Below are 14,418 nucleotides of genomic sequence, written 5' to 3' on the forward strand. Positions count from 1 at the left end.
ATCAACCTCTTAAACACTGCACGTAATGTCTTATGTTCTTCTATATAGGAACCATAGACTGGGATGTAATCTTAAAAATATAAGGTGTTGGTTATATTCTTCAAAATCTGATGCATTAATTTCTGCTTGACAGTAGCCGCAGATACGAGTCCAAATGGTATCCTTAAAAACATAAATGATGCCAAAGTTGTAATAAATGCCGTTACCAGGCTAGAATCCAGATGAAGATCTACTTTGTGATATGCCATACATAGATCATTGACACTGAAGTACTTTCCTTTTCCCATTGTGCTTAACATCTTATTTATATGTGGAAGTGGGTGCCTTTCACCCCATATTTTCTCATTTAAACTTCGTAAATCCACACATAAGCAAATGCCTTCCCCGTTTGCCTTGGATGCTATAGCTATAGGAGCTAATCATTTTGAAGATCATGTAGGTTGTATGATTCCTATCTCTCACAGTTCGTTCAATTCTTTCTCCAAAGGTTCTCTCATGTGTGGGATAGGACGTGGTTTATGTGCTACGGGTTTGGCTCCCTCTTTCAATTTGATCTTATGTTGGAAATCATGAAGTTGTCCAAATTTTCAGTAAATAAATCTGGATATTCCTTACAAATATCCAATTCACCGATCGCTCTATTAACCAGTAGTACTTTGTCACCAAAATTAATTTCCAAATTTAACCGAGTTATACTATAAATATCCAATTTTTCCTGTTTATCTTTTCTTTCCCTCTCTGGTTCCGGAGGTGTTTTATATATTTGACAACATATGCAGGAGTATGTGTTACTTGCGAACAGCTGTAAATCTTTCACCTCCAGTTGCTCTTAAGTAAGATTCAAATACTTTTAGCCAGTCTTTCCAATAACTATCAGATTCACCTATCTCATTAAAAAATGGAGGCGGTGGGTTCATACTTGCAGCAGCCATCCTAGTAGTAATGGATTGTGATTTTCTTTTTTTTTTTTTTTTTTTTTTTTTTTTTTTTATACAGAAAGACTTATTTTAAATTGAACACATATGTATCAAATACCCAATACAGAAGATGTAAAATGCAATAACTCCATGTAACGTAAAGCCTGAATTCCTAAATGTAGGTTACTTAAACTTAAAATAGAATTATCTACTCACTTTACATTCTGCAGTCATTTGAGATAATATTACTCATCGGACAATCTATTACACAGGAAATGAATTAATAAATTAGTACCAGTACATTTGTGGCTGTAAAGAGGTAGGGTGACAAGTCACCATTTACAACAATCCTGTAGAAACACTATGCTGAATGGTGTGTGTCACTGTGCATAAATATTAATTACTTATAATGCATAAAAGGTCTGCAAGAAATGTTGTAAGGTGTGTGTGTGTCACCATGTATAACTACCTTGGAGACACACTATCCCAAATGATGTGTCACCGTATAAATGTGCAGTACACTCTGTGTGTCTCCGTATATAACAATTTTGAGGACACATTACGTCGAATGGTGTGTCACCATATAATATGCACAGTACACTTTGGAATATTTATTTTTGCAAACAATTAATTTTTAAGTTACCGTCCTCCCAAGGTCGATGCCACTCAAAGACTTTCTCTGAAACAGTGAACTGCTCGACTTCAAACAACTCCAGCAGAGTTCTGGCCCGCACCCTCACCTTGAGAAAACAAAACAAGTGAGGCGGCTTGCGGGGAATCTGAGTCTCTGGTATCCGACATAGAGATATTGCCTAAGACATTCAGGGCACGGTAGCTATGAAGGAGCCAATTATTCTCCACCGGTTCAGCAGTGGCTATTCCACTGCCGGGTCATTTGGTTGGATACTACTCCTCTGTTCCAGCTATGAGGTAGCTTGGACCTCCGTCTTCTTCACAGCTACTCGTTTACTGCTAGCTGATTCACCGCCGGACCATGAGGCGGAAATTCCTCCTCCTGTCCTGGCTATGAAATAGCTGGTACGCTGCCTGACGAAGGCTCCTCCTTCGCCTCAGCCTGCTTAAATGTGTCTCGTGTGCAATCAATAAATGTCTGCATAGCCACGAAGAACATGTTTGTGTAGATCGCAAGATAGAAACTAAATGCTGACACTCACAAAATATGAGGAGATATTAGGATGCTCCGCTGAGAATTACTATTAAAAAAAACATCTAGGAGAGAGCATAGAAAGGGGAGGCGACTGAACTGCCCCTTGCGCAGTTAAGCTCGTCACCAGTATTCTAATATATAATAAAAAAAACATGACGTCAAGGTAAACTGAAAAGTCTTCTTTGTTTAGTCAGCCACTCTCAATAACTTGCACAAATGGCATTTACTGAACATTCTAATGCAAGCACCCATGGAACGTTCAACAAGTAATCCAGGAAAAGGTGTGACGGAACATACTATTAGATGGCAAGATGGAAACTAAATGCTGACACTCACAAAATATGAGGAGATATTAGGATGCTCGGCTGAGAATTACTTTAAAAAAACATCTAGGAGAGAGCATAGAAAGGGGAGATGAATGGAACTGCCCCTTGTTCAGTTAAGCTCGTCACCAGTATTCTAATATATAATAAGAAAACATGACGACAAGGTAAGCCGAAAAGTCTTCTTAATTAGTTATCCACTTTCCATAACTGACACCACTGGCATTTACTGAACATTCTAAAGTAAGCACCTATAGAACGTTCAACAAGTAATCCAGGAAAAGGTGTTACGGAACATATCATTATCAATAGAAACATACTTCTCTTAAGCTGTCAAGTATACCTAATTTTTTAAGGTTTATAACATTATAAATTACAACAGCATACAATTCTCTCAGCGTGGGGAATGGCATTTTACCTCAACCAAATTAGTGAATGTAAAAGTATCATGAATTTGTTCTGTTTATTGAAAATATGTTTTCTTTATAATGATCTAAAATATACCTGTCTGAGACCAATTTTTAGTGAAATTAGGCCATTGAAGGTATGTAAAGTTTCAACAAACATAAGGTCTGGGCTTTGTCAGCAAAGAAGGGAGTTTCTAAAGTTTAACAACTACTAATAGTTACTGCATGCTTATAATCCGACCATTTCATAAAATGACAAGTTCTCTGACAGAAATGTAAACATAGTTTAAGAATGAGTTAATTTTATGTAAAGCTAGTAAACACATTTTTATGGAAATATCGGAAATTTTAAATATTAATGTTACAAAAGCATTAGAAAGCCTTAAGAAATGAAAAAGCAGCAATGTCACAGCCCATGCTTGTTGCCCATATGTGAGCTCTTCACCATACAACACTCTGAGCCACTGAGCTCCCACTTTGCTTTGTGGTAAGCATAGTTAGCCTTGCTATTAGCCACTGTAGAGAGGATAAATTATCACCTACAAATCCTGGAATCAGGGTATACCCTAAATCCTTGTGCTAAGACTAAGCAAGCATAGACTCTTAGTTTTGGGCCATTCAGATTAGCATTTCACTGACAACATCCTTGGAAATGCTAAGCAGTTTTTTTCACTGAATGTTTTTCTCGACAATTGAAATTTGACATACATCTAGTGTAGTGGTTCTTTACTTTGTGTGCACAGAGGAGGATGGGGGGGGCTTACTTATCTAGAAAGCTCCTACACCTGAGGCATTAAATACTCTTGTTTCTGGATGGGAACTTAAGGTCCTGCATTATTAGCTGCGCCTGGTATTTCCAAGATTACAGATAAACTCAGTTGAGCAATAGCTGCACATCTTAAGGCCTCTAAGTACAGCTTATAGAGTATCTGAATGACTGCATTTTTTTATTCTTATTCAAAAAAACAGATATTGAAAGTGTTCCAGGCTAGTCCACACATTGCCTACTAAGTGGACCAATTTGTGAATGATGGGCAATCAAAACTTTAATTATGATTAGTTCTTAATTGTTTCCAGTGAAAGCAGTCATTTTTATTGTCTGTGCAGGTGTTACTAAAAATAAATTAATTCTTAGAAAGTGTGAATAAATGCAGCTTTGTATTTATATCTCTGGACTACTCAGAGCGGGGTGACACTGATTTGCATATGGCTCTCTAGAGAGCACTTAGGATATTATTGCAAAGTTGCAAGAGTAAAAACCCATAACTGGATATATCCTCACTTTCTAAGAATATGTGTTTTTGTAATTCCTACAATATCACCCTGATGCTGTATCTAGAATTTGATCGGGTTCCCCACTGCTTACAGTTATAAAAGCTTGATTTTCTGAGGATCTGCAGGATTGGACCAAGAAGTTTAGACACCTCTGTACTAGATAGCTTATTAAAAGCTTCTAAATGCAAATATTGTGTCTGACATTAGCTATAAGTAGAAAATAGTGTAGTTAATTTTACTACATGACCTTGTAGTGGACTCTGCATATTTTAACCAAATAGTCATTGTTACTGACCACTTGATAGTATTTAGATCACATAGTGTTGTTAATGTTGTTCTCATTTAATCTTTTTTTTCTAGAATACCAAAGGGGGCAGGACCTGGGTGCTATCTTGCAGGATCATTGACGTTATCTAAGACCGAATTGGGAAAAAAAGCTGTGAGTAGTATCAATATGTCTTCAATTACGTAACGTGTCATTGAATTAGTAACCATACAGTCTAGCTATATTCACTCCTTTCATTTCTGGTGCTGCAAGGACACTTCCAATTAAAACTATAACACTGATGCTCTGATGTCGTAACTCTTTTCCATTTTTAGCCTGCAAAGTTCCTAAAGGTCCCAAAAAGGACTAGAAATCATGAATATCAACTTGGCCAATCTGCCCACCCTGAAATTGAACGAAATGAGGGCACTGTGCATAGATAGCAAAAGTGGGGTGCATGCATTAGCTAAGAAGTAGAGCCCAGAGAAAGCCCTCAAGAACAAACCTGCTAAGCCGTGCCGGATTCTGCGATTACCCTTCACAGTGGAGAAGAAGATTATGATGTGGAAGTAATTGAGGAGGGGGACAATGACAGCCTGGCACCCCCACCGTCCGACATGTGCACTTCTGTACATCTGGCAGCAAAAGTAGCTCAATGTTAGAGAGAGGGCATAGGAGTCTTGATGTCCAAGTGAATCTCCTAAAGATTTAGGAGAGAAGACTGGCCTTAGAGGAAAGAAAGGAGGGTACCTTGGCTACTACCCTACACTCCACAAAACGTCCTTAAATTCTGTATTTAGGGGAAGCACCAGAAAATCGGATCCCTGCTGACCTACGAAGAAAGAGGACACTCAAGAGCAGTGAAAACAAAGACTGAGGAAAAAGCATCTGACTTGGCGCCAGCTCTGCCGACCTGTCTGCTGTTCCCACCGATTTTCACCACAGTCTTCTCGTCCTGCAAACTGTTGTGCTTCCAGAAGCCAAGGACTCTGGACCGCTGAAAACCGGACACCTGAAAGCACCATTGCACCCGTGCCCCGAGTTGAAGTGGACCATCGGTGCCATTGTGGTCCCCCTGCCCTCCAGAGACATAGCCCACCTTGCATCTGCCCACTGAGGACACCCCGCCACTGCCTGCAGCCTCTAGCCACAGGCCCCCTCAACCATGAGTGTTGCCGGTGGGGAAAACCCAACCCATCAAGACATCTCTGCACCCATTGCCCTTGGCCCGTAGAGAAGAGGACCTAAAGTGTCCCTAATCATCTCAAGATTTTAACCAACCTGTGGTTTCACCTCAACTGGACTCCCAGTGCAAACCTGCAGCTTCTTTTCAATCCGACCTTTCCCTATTGACTAACATGTGGCACCCGAGCCGTACTGCACCTCTGCACCAGGCCGTCCCAGTGCTGCCCGCTGTGATCTGTTGCTGTGGCCTTGACCCTTGCCCAATACTTACCTTAAGTCCAGGAGATTGGTCCCGTAAGTTGCTGTACTATACCTAGTATGCTGTACTTGTTTTTCCTCCATAGGATAACATTGCTGCATCAGAAAATTGCACTCAGTGTTGACTTTTAAAACCTTTCTTACAAAACATACTTTTCTGATGGATACAACTACCTGTGGATTCCTCACCTCATGAATACTCCCATGGCGCCAGCATTCGACGGAAATCTTCTTACTAGTCTCTGCACGTCGACGAGGACGTCACTGTCTCGCACGCGACGCCGTCTGACGTCATACAGGCAATAAGAGGTCCTCGACGACGTGCAGACGTCAGTTCCCTTTTTTCCGTGCATTCGAAACGGTTATCTTCGAGGGAGCAACTGTTACTCTTGCGGTTACAGTGTATATCTTGCTGCGTACTCTTTCTCTGTGGAAATAATGTCGCAGAGAAAGTCTGGATTTAAGCCTTGTCGTGAGTGTGGAGGCAAGATGTCGGTGACGGATCCTCATTCCGATTGCCTTTGGTGTTTGAGCTCCGACCACGACGTCTCGACTTGTGATTCGTGTCAGCACATGAATCCGAAGGCCCTTAAAGAACGCGAGGCGAAGCTGTTTATGGCCAAGTCAAAGGAGAAGCATCACAAGAAAAAGTCTTCTCCAAGACATCGGCGTCATCGAGACTCCCGGCGCCGTAGAGAATCTCGGCGTCATTCAAGGGAGGCTCGTTCCAGGTCTCCGGATCGGCGCCGGAGGACATGGGAGGTCAGCCCCACGGTGACGCCGCATCCTTCGACGCCGTTGCTCTCTCCGGCGTCTCCAACTTCGCCTGGACAGGCGTCGGTGATTGAGGTATTGGAGCCTCAAGTGTTTTCTCCGGCGCAGACGCCGAGGCCGGCGTCGGGGTCGCCTCCGAGTCAGGCACCCCAGTATCCGGCTTTTCCCACCCCTGGAGCCGATAGTTCCGCATTCTTGAATGCGATGTATGCCATCTTCCAACAGATGGCTCCAGGGGGTGCTCCGGCTGGGCCTTTGGCCTTTTCTTTGGGTGATCCTGCGCCTCTTCGGCCGGCACCCTTTATGCCCTTTCTCCCGTTTGGGAACGTGGGCTCGGCGCCAGTGTCGGCGCCGGTGGCCGCTCCGATGGCTTCGGAGGGATTGGCCCCAGGGATTTCCATCCCGTCGACGTCGAGATTTCGGCCTGTGACTCCGGTGGGTCCATCCGTTTCATCTGCTCTTCAGTCGGCGCCGAAGTTACCTGTGGCGCCGGATGCGGCGTCGGTGGCTTCGGAAGATCGGCGCCGATCTCCGACTTCGGCGGAGGTATTGTCGACTCCGCGGATTGAGCAACGACTGCATTCAAGGAGGCGTGCTCTCCGGGTACTAGAGGAGCAGGAGTACCAACGAGCCCTAGAGGAAGGAGAGCTAGAGGACTCGGGTGATGGGCTGCGTGGACTGGAGTCGGCCAGTGGGCTGGACACTTCCCCTGAGTGGGACCTTTCGTCCCCGGGGGAATATACCGAGGAAGCTGCTTCCTTTCATACAGTGGTACGGAAGGCAGCTAGTTTTTTGGACCTGCCTTTGCCGGTGGTGGAGGCGAAACAAAACCTTTTGACAGAGGTGCTGCATCCGGCCTCAGCCGCGGCGGAGCCTCTATTACCTTTTAATGACGCTCTGCTGGATCCGGTTTTAGAGGTGTGGAAGAAGCCGGCATCTTCCCCAGCAGTTCACAGAGCCGTGGCCAGGAGGTATCGGACGGCTCCAACTGATCCTGGTTTCCTATCTAGGCACCCTACGCCGGAGAGCTTGGTTGTGCAGGACTCCTGTTCGTCCAAGTCAGCGCCTGGTTCTTTTCCGACGGTGCCGGGGGACAGAGATTCAAAAAAGCTGGAGGCGCAGTCGAAGAAGATTTTTTTCGTCCTGCAGTCTGGCTTTAAAAGCCACCAATGCAACCTGTATCCTGGGGAGGTATATTCATGCTCTGATGGATGACATCTCCTCTTCGTTTACAGAGCTTCCCCAGGGTCTTTTGGATCTTGTCTCTGATGCTCAGGCTGCTGCGACCCAAATTATCCAGACGGGACTGGATACCACCGACTCGGTAGCCAGAGCAATGGGCACAACTGTGGTGGAAAGGAGACAGGCCTGGCTCCGTAACTCGGGCTTTTCGGCAGATGTACAGTCCACATTGTTGGATCTCCCGTTTGATGGGGACAAACTGTTTGGGGCTAAGGCTGATTCGGCCTTGGAACGGTTTAAGGAGAGCAGGGCCACGGCTAAGTCGCTGGGACTCCAAGCTCCTTCTTCCACGGCCTCTTCCAGATTCTTCAGGAGGTTTCGTGGATTTGGGCGTGGCTCTTCCTCCTCTTCCTTTCGGGGAAGATATCAGCAACCTGCCTCTTCCCATCCCTATAGATCTTTTAGGGGGAGGGGTAGGGTCCGCACCAGGGGAGCTTCTCAGCAGCACTCTGCCTCTTCCTCATCCTCTGGCGGGGTGCAGCAGGGGAAGCAGCCTTAGGCTTCCACCATTTCCCACTCACTCCTCTCCTGTAGGGGGAAGATTACAGCATTTTCTCACCAAATGGGAGACTGTTATGTCGGACACTTGGGTTCTCAGTGTTGTGGGAAAAGGCTACACCCTTCCCTTTCGGGAGTTTCCACCCCTCATCCCGCCCCGCCCTTCGTATTGTTCACAAGAACACCTCCTGTTGCTAGAACAGGAGGTAGAAGTCCTCCTTTTAAAGGGCGCGGTGGAGTTGGTCCCGGAGCAGGAAAGGGGTCAAGGAGTTTACTCAAGGTATTTCCTGATTCCCAAGAAGGATGGTCGTTTGAGACCAATTCTGGACCTGAGGATCTTGAATTGGTTCCTCAAGCAGGAAAAGTTCAAGATGCTGACCCTAGCACAGGTGCTTTTGGCGTTGAACATGGAAGACTGGATGGTGTCTGTCGACTTGCAGGATGCTTACTTTCATATCCCGATACTCAAGTCACACAGGAAGTATCTCCGGTTTGTGGTGGGATCGCAACACTACCAGTTTGCGGTCCTTCCGTTTGGTCTTACTTCAGCACCTCGAGTCTTCACGAAGGTGATGTCGGTGGTTGCGGCAGAGCTCAGAAGGAAGGGGATAGCAGTATTCCCTTACTTGGACGATTGGTTAATCAAAGCCAAGTCCCCGGAGCTTGTGTTGCGTCATCTGCAGTCAACAACCCAGTTGTTGTTCGACCTGGGCTTTTCGGTGAACGAGCCCAAATCTCACCTAGAGCCCTCTCAGCGCCTCCTGTTCATAGGGGCAGTACTGGATACAACATTGGGTCGGGCCTTTCCTCCGCCTCAGCGGATTCAAGATATTCAGGATTTGGTTCCAATGTTTCGAAATGGAGCGGTAGTTCCAGTCCTCAAGGTCCTTCGTCTGCTCGGTCTTTTTGCCTCCTGCATTCTGTTGGTCACGCATGCTCGCTGGCACATGAGGGCTCTTCAGTGGTGCCTCCGAAGGCAGTGGTCTCAACACAGAGGGGATCTAGAGGGTACTGTCAAGATCTCCAGAGATGCTGCTGTGGATTTGAAGTGGTGGATTGCAAGCAACAATCTTTCACAAGGAAAGCCGTTCCAGCAGTCGCCACCAGTGACAACAGTCATAACGGATGCTTCCACTCTAGGGTGGGGAGCTCATCTGGGGGATCTGGAGATCAAAGGTCTTTGGTCTCCAGAGGAACAGATTTTTCACATCAATCTGTTAGAGTTACGGGCTGTACGTCTGGCTCTCAAGGCCTTCCTCCCTTCCCTTCGTGGTCAGTCGGTACAGGTCCTAACGGACAATACTACCACGATGTGGTACATAAACAAGCAGGGAGGAGTGGGGTCGTACCTTCTCTGCAGAGAAGCTCTTCGACTATGGTCCTGGGCAAAGGACCATCGGATTTGCTTGATAGCAAACCATCTGGCCGGAGTTTTGAACGTGCGTGCGGACAGTCTCAGTCGCCACTTCTCGGCAGACCACGAGTGGCGTCTCCATCCAGATCAAGTCCGTTTAATCTTCCAGAAGTGGGGGTTTCCTCGGGTAGATCTGTTCGCCACTCGAGAGAACGCGCATTGTCCGTTGTTCTGCAGCCTTCAGTATCCGATGCAGGAAGCGTTGGGGGACGCGTTTCAAATGACCTGGTGCGGCCAGTTGCTTTACGCGTTTCCTCCCATACCCTTGATTCCTCGAGTATTGAGGAAGATTCGCCAAGACCGGGCTCTAGTAATCTTAATAGCTCCGGATTGGCCAAGGAGGGTGTGGTACTCCGACCTTCTCCAACTCTCAACGTGCCCGCCGCTCCGTCTCCCTTTCAGGGCAGACCTCCTCTCAGTCGCAGGGGCAGGTTCTACACCCCAACCTCCAGAGTCTGCACCTACATGCCTGGAGATTGAACGGGGCAACCTGAGTTCCTTCTCTCTCACGCCTGAGGTAGTGGATGTTATATTAGCGGCCAGGCGACACTCCACTAAATCTATCTACGCTAATAGGTGGTCTAAATTTGTTGCGTGGTGTGGAGAGAGGCAGATTGATCCCTTACATGCTCATCTATCGGACATTTTGTCTTTTGCTCTATCTCTGGCGCAAAAAGGTTGTGCAGTGGCTACCATTAAAGGTTATTTATCGGCCTTGTCAGCCTTCATATGTCTTCCAGACCAACCATCTTTATTTAAATCCCCTATTGTTATCAGATTCTTGAAAGGTCTTCTAAATCAATATCCTCCAAAGCCATTCGTTATGCCGCAATGGGATTTGTCCTTAGTCCTGACTTTCCTTATGGGGTCCCCTTTTGAACCTATGCATTCTTGCCCCTTGAGGTATTTGGTTTTAAAAACAGTCTTCCTGATAGCTATAACATCAGCAAGGAGAGTGAGTGAGTTGCAGGCCTTATCAGTAAAACCCCCTTATACAACTTTTTATGGGGATAAGGTGGTGTTGAGGACCAAGGCTGCTTTCCTCCCGAAGGTTGTTTCACCCTTCCATTTGGCTCAGGCAATTACTTTGTCCACGTTCTATCCTCCGCCTCATCCTTCCAAAGAGGAAGAAAGACTGCACCGTCTGGACCCAAAGAGAGCGTTGAGCTTCTTTATCGATAGAACAAGGGATTTCAGGCTGGAGGATCAGCTGTTTATTGGATACGTGGGCAAGAGGAGAGGAAAGGCAGTCCACAAGAGAACACTATCCAGGTGGGTTGTTCTTTGCATTAAAATATGTTACTCTTTGGCAAAGAAGGATCCTCCTGAGGGCATTAGAGCTCATTCCACCAGAGCTAAGTCGGCCACTTCGGCCTTAGCCAGAGGTGTTCCTGTGGTCGACATCTGCAAGGCCGCAACTTGGTCGTCCCTTCACACTTTTGCAAAACATTACTGTTTAGATTCTGAGGTTAGAAGGGACGGCCATTTTGCACGGTCAGTGCTGCAGGATTTCTTGGTTTGACCATTTAGGCACCCACCGCCGGGCGTGGTACTGCTTTGGGACTCTATTCATGAGGTGAGGAATCCACAGGTAGTTGTATCCATCAGAAGAACGAGTTACTTACCTTCGGTAACGACTTTTCTGGTGGATACATTAGCTACCTGTGGATTCCTCACGGTCCCACCCGCCTCCCCGTTGCCTTTATGGTCTTGCCAAGTAATCCTTGAGTGCGCTCCTCTTGGTCCTTGAGGGTGCAATAGATGTATATATATAATATATTTGTATATATATATGTGTATATGTGTATATATCTTTATGTATATACTTGGTGTGTGTATATATTTTAAAAGAGAGAGTTTTATATATATATATATATATATATGTACATAAAAAGATTTACAGTTATTCATACAATGTGGTGTATTTTACAATATAATGGATGTTGCCTTGCTCTTTCATTGCATTGCCTGGTTGTTCTCATGCACGTAAAAAATGATTGGTACTGACGTCTGCACGTCGTCGAGGACCTCTTATTGCCTGTATGACGTCAGACGGCGTCGCGTGCGAGACAGTGACGTCCTCGTCGACGTGCAGAGACTAGTAAGAAGATTTCCGTTGAATGCTGGCGCCATGGGAGTATTCATGAGGTGAGGAATCCACAGGTAGCTAATGTATCCACCAGAAAAGTCGTTACCGAAGGTAAGTAACTCGTTCATCTGATCGTATTGATTCTGTTGCCTGAACATATATAAAAATACTTATTTTTGTAAATCGGTGTGGATCGCCTTCTTGAGACATGCCTTATTTATTGACTGTGCACCTATGGTAAATATCTAACCCGCCTGTCTCACAAGGCTAAGGCTGCTCGACCACATTACCCCCTGAAAGAGCACCTTGGGATTCCTAGAGCAAGCCCACATCCATTGGTAAGGGAACCCCTGGACTCTTTGCTTTGCACGGTATACCTCGTTTTGGTTTTATCATTTAAAGGGCCAGCTTCCTACAGCAGCAAAGACAATGAGGTATCTGCAGGGGGTGCTCTTGATCCACATTTGCAGAAAGGTTTTGTGCCGAAGTATGTTGAGGAGGTGACATAGATAAGTGGCTTGAGTTGTTTGGTTCCACCCCAGAAGAGTATTGACAAAAATTCGGGAGCACACACAAGGGAGAAACACAGATGTGGGTGGACTTGGTGAATGCTTCAGTAAAGTACTAAATGGCTGGATTAAGGGTAACAAGATGACTACTTATGAAGGGTCCTTTAAAATAATGTTGAAAGAACATATCCTTACAAATTGTTCGTCGGAGAAGATACACCAGTATCTGGTAGTCTCTGAACTATCTAGCTCCTGAGAGCTGACCAAGGTAGCAGATGAGTGGGTGCATACACTGGTACCCAAGAAGTCCCAGGTGAGTGAGTCCAAGAAAAGGGGGCTAGGCCCACAGTAGAAAAGGGAGGGGAGTAGAAGGTCTACAAATGAAATTTCTTCAGCCTCATAACTGAGGGAGTCCAGACTAGTCACGTCTTGCAAGCAGAATAGTGGTGGCCCAGGGCTAAAGGAACTTTGGACAAGAGGTTGTGTTTTAACTGTCAGCAGCCAGTACACCACAGGGGTGAGACAGCATGCCCCAAGAGGAAGATTACCATTGGAATGGCCAGTGTATCCTTAGAAGAGGATTCCTCAGATGAGGAGTTCCTAGTAGCTTTCAGGTTTCTTTGGGGGGGTTGGGGGGGAGCTAATGCTAAGCCAGTGATGCCTGGGGATGGTAGTAGACACTTCCACCAGGTCACCATTAATGGGGTTCCAACCACAGCTCTCTGGGGTACAGGAGCCAGTCACACCATTGTGATATAAAGGGTGGATTCCCCAGACCAACATTTGCCAGGTGAAGTTGTAAGAGTAAGGACAGCCCAGGGGCTGGCTGGCTTCCCGCTCTGTGGCTTTGGTATCCCTAGAGAGGGAGGGTACACTTATCATTAGATGAGTGATAGTCCGACCTGACCTTCCCTTAGATTGCATCCTAGGCAATGAGCTGTAGGAAAGTGCCCTTATTTGACATGGTCACCCCCACTTTTTGCCTTGTATATGATGCAATTGTGACTGAAGGTGCATGAGATTCCTGCTATCCAGGTCCCCAATGCCTGATCTCTTTCCCTAAAACTGTACAAATGTTCCTAATTGGCAATACCTTTGGCCCCCTGTAAGACCCTTGTAAATGGTACACCCAGGTACCTAGAGCATGGGTACCAAAGAGGGTCCCCCATGGGCTGCAGCGTGTATTGTGGCACCTTCAGGGACTCCTCAGGTAGCTCATTCAGACTGCCATTGCAGGCTCATGTTTTGGTGCAGCTAAAACTGAAAACACAGCATGGCACACAGCCTATGTGCCATGCCCACCAACACTGCATACAATATATGTCACCACAGCAGCGGGTCTTCCAGCCCTAAGGAAGGGTGCATTATATTACATGTGGGAACATATCTTTCAAGAGTAGAAAAGCCCCTGGTATGTTTTTGTCGATTCTTATACATAGTAAGTAATCAGGGAAGCCATTTTAAGTCCATGGGCTGGTCACTGATCAGTAAGAGTTCCCCAGCTACATGATGGCTTCACTGAAAATAGAGATGCTTGGTATCAAACATCTCATATTAATAAACCCTCACTTATTCCAGTGATGGGTTTATTAATACATGCACCCGGAGGACCCCCTAGAGGTGCCACCTGAAAAACCTACCATCTACATGTGTGCTGGATGACTAGTTTTAACTAGCCTCCCACCAACAGACAGGTTTCTGAACCCCAAGTATGGGAGCCTCTCCTCTCTGAGGCAGTCGGGAACAAAGCCTGCTCTGGCAGGGGTGTAAGCACACACCTCACAACAGGATGACATGCATATCTGCACTCCAAAGCAGGGGGGCTCTAAGGAGCCCACTGCCCTTTGTATGCAGATCTGGCTTCCTTCTGAATGGAGATGCCAACCACATGCCCCAGGGCCCATTTGACAGCTGGACAGGTGGGAAAATTAGTAGTCAGAGAGGTGTGCCCACCCCTCAGGTCAGCTCCACCCCTAAGGTGAGTTGCCTGATGTAGAGACAAAATTTCTAAGTCTGCCGTCTTGGTGATGACAGAACTGGGAACTCTAGGACAGTGTTTTGCCTCCTTCTCACAGGAAGTGGTCATATAGTTGG

The 14,418-nt window shown here is 46.1% G+C and overlaps 1 protein-coding gene across 2 annotated transcripts in view; it reads left to right on the top strand.

Moving 5' to 3' along the window:
• TPP2 (tripeptidyl peptidase 2) overlaps positions 1-14,418 on the top strand; it is a 635,278-nt gene that overhangs the window by 420,667 nt on the left and 200,193 nt on the right. For both annotated transcript variants that reach the window (XM_069204557.1, XM_069204556.1), the window contains exon 23: positions 4,451-4,529. In XM_069204557.1, the coding sequence (XP_069060658.1) occupies positions 4,451-4,529 (79 nt within the window). The remainder of the gene's footprint in view (positions 1-4,450; positions 4,530-14,418) is intronic.

This window comes from Pleurodeles waltl, chromosome 8 (genome assembly GCF_031143425.1).
Source record: "Pleurodeles waltl isolate 20211129_DDA chromosome 8, aPleWal1.hap1.20221129, whole genome shotgun sequence".
In the NCBI taxonomy this organism is placed as follows: Eukaryota; Metazoa; Chordata; class Amphibia; order Caudata; family Salamandridae; genus Pleurodeles; species Pleurodeles waltl.